General features: G+C 52.4%; 1 protein-coding gene across 1 annotated transcript in view; it reads right to left on the reverse strand.

Moving 5' to 3' along the window:
• gfra4a (GDNF family receptor alpha 4a) overlaps positions 1-2,500 on the reverse strand; it is a 62,154-nt gene that overhangs the window by 4,765 nt on the left and 54,889 nt on the right. The window contains 1 exon segment of the mRNA XM_029828439.1: positions 1,854-1,988. Coding sequence (XP_029684299.1) covers positions 1,854-1,988 — 135 coding nt within the window.

Below are 2,500 nucleotides of genomic sequence, written 5' to 3' on the forward strand. Positions count from 1 at the left end.
CACACACACACACACACACACACGCGCACACACACAGAGCCCGCCCAGCATTAAAGTGCTGTTCAGCCATTTTGTTCAGGCAGGAAAAGAGTCGCCTGTTTCTCCGTTTGCTGCAGACAGCAGAGAAACGAGGGCAGCCTGACGTTTGTTTTCCAGAGTCTCCGAGGAGCTTCCAGTAAACAGCAGGCAGGAGCCGCCGCGGCGGTCGTTGCCTCCGGATACAGACGAGCGCACACACACACACACACACACACGCACACACACACACACATCCATCAGATGGATGCGAGTTCTGCTAACAACGCCTGTGATGTGTCTATCTGCGGTCGGCTAATTGGAAACCAGGAACACATTAATGAGCGTCATTATCTGGCCAAGCGAGGCGTGTCAGGTGAGTCCAGCGCATCAGAACTGATCTGAATAGAAAGTCAGCACCGCTCTGATCCGATAAACCCAGAACCTGCAGAACCTGCAGGAGCTCCGGCTTCTGTTTGGCTTCCAGGTCTCTCGTGGCGGTCTGACTGGGAACGCCAGCGGAACCGAAGCTTTCTGATCTGACTGCATAAATAAACAGACACAACTTCAAGATGAGAAAACTTCAGTAGCTTCGGACTAAAATTAGCAAACCCAGAGAGCCAGGACTTAGCTAAAGTTAGCTAAAGACCTAATTAATGCTAGCTGGCAAATCATTTCCCTCAACCAACGTGGAAACTTTGGCTGCCAAACAACATTTCAAGACTGAGCTGCGGGAACAAATCGAAACAGACATTTTTGACCGGAGGGGAAATTTAATATCTCAGCCCAGATTTCCACCAGTCGCTTTAGCGGCACGTGACAGCTCATCCAGAGCCGCGCCGCTCGGTTGTTGCCCGTGCACGTGTGTAAACAGACGTGCATGAATGATAATGGACAAACTGTCTGCTCCAGTAGGAGGTTCTACTCTCAAACTTTCTCTACATTGTTTAGCAAATCTATCTCAAATTGCCAATACTGAACAAGTTTAACTCAAACGTGACAGAACCTTATTTTAAGCTAACATTAGCCGCGACGTGTCTGCGAGCAGCAGATGTTTCAGTGTTTGGGCGGTTTGGGTTTGATTTGACTTCTCAGTTGTGTTGTGTTATTTATTAGCGAGGAATTTCCACTTCTGTGTGTGTCACCCAGTGACGGCACATGAATGAGAGCAGCTGTGCTTTGCTTGGTGCTGTCACTGGTGTCACCGGTCCGTCACCACTGTTATTACTCATCCTGACAGCTGCGTGGGAAAAAGCACAACCCAAAATAAACTGGAACTGCGTCGTGTCACCGGCAGCGACGCGGCCCGATTACTTTGTCACGGCGTCGTTTTGCCGCGGCGGCGATATCGCTCACGCAGAGGGACGATCGGGCGCCTTCACAGCGGCGCGTTCTGATGAATTAAAGCTACAGCTGAGTGAAGGGGAGCAGATCTGAGGATAACCTTCATGTTCCATCCTCTGAAGCTACGCTGGCACAAACACGACGACGTTTTGTGTGTGATAATGAAGGCGACCTGTTGCCACGGGAACCCCGGCCACGCTTCACCGGCTGCAGCGTGTAGTTAATGTGTGCAATCAGTGGGTATTTAAAGCGGGAAGAGGCGGAGTGTGAGTCCAAGAGCAGGACGATTGTAGCCGATGCTAGCCGATGCTAGCCGATGCTAGCTGTGCTAGCGTGGACAGGAAAGCCTGCACCACTGTGTTGGACATCCCATTCTCTGTCCTGGACCCCAGAGCTCTGCTCCAGACCCTTTTAGAGCTTGTGTCATCGATTGTCGAGCTCATCCCGGACATTCGACATTCCCGGTGGTTGAGGTCTCTTCCTCTGTTACTCACTCAGGCAGATGTTGTCGTGGAAAAACGCCAGGAAGTCGCCGCAGTGCTCCCTGTGGTTGCCGCTGGCGACGCAGGAGCACCAGGGTCCCACGTTGGATGTGGAGTTGTCCAGGTAGTTGGGAGTGATTGTACTTCCTGAGCAGGACAGGAAACGGAATTCTGTACATTTACCAGCAAATCAAGAGCCGCTGTCACGTCTGCCTCCCTCACACACACACACACACACACACACACACACACACACACACACACACAGGAGGTGTGCGCAGAGGTAATCTCGTTAGGCTGATCCTGATTACGACCCTACAGCCTGATTATGGTAATTAAATAAAAGCAGTTCCATGACAACGCTCTGACGTATGGGCGCGCACGTACGTGCGTGAGGAGCTGAGGTGGGTGTAAACAGCAGCAGCCTGCTGGCTTCTCTGGGTTTGGGACCTGTTTGGCTGCCTGTCCTGACAGATGATTCATGTGAACCGTCCCAAAGCTCAGAGGGTCACCTCTGGACCGCCGCCGCAGGGGTGGATCCCTCAGGTGGATCCCTCAGGTGGATCCCTTTGATCGGAGGTGTCCCCCATGTCCCCCCCCAGCTCCTGTTTTCAGAGCTGAAACCCAACGGCTGCAACTTGAAGTGGGATGGTGTGTGT

Source organism: Takifugu rubripes, chromosome 2 (assembly GCF_901000725.2).
Source record: "Takifugu rubripes chromosome 2, fTakRub1.2, whole genome shotgun sequence".
Taxonomy (NCBI): Eukaryota; Metazoa; Chordata; class Actinopteri; order Tetraodontiformes; family Tetraodontidae; genus Takifugu; species Takifugu rubripes.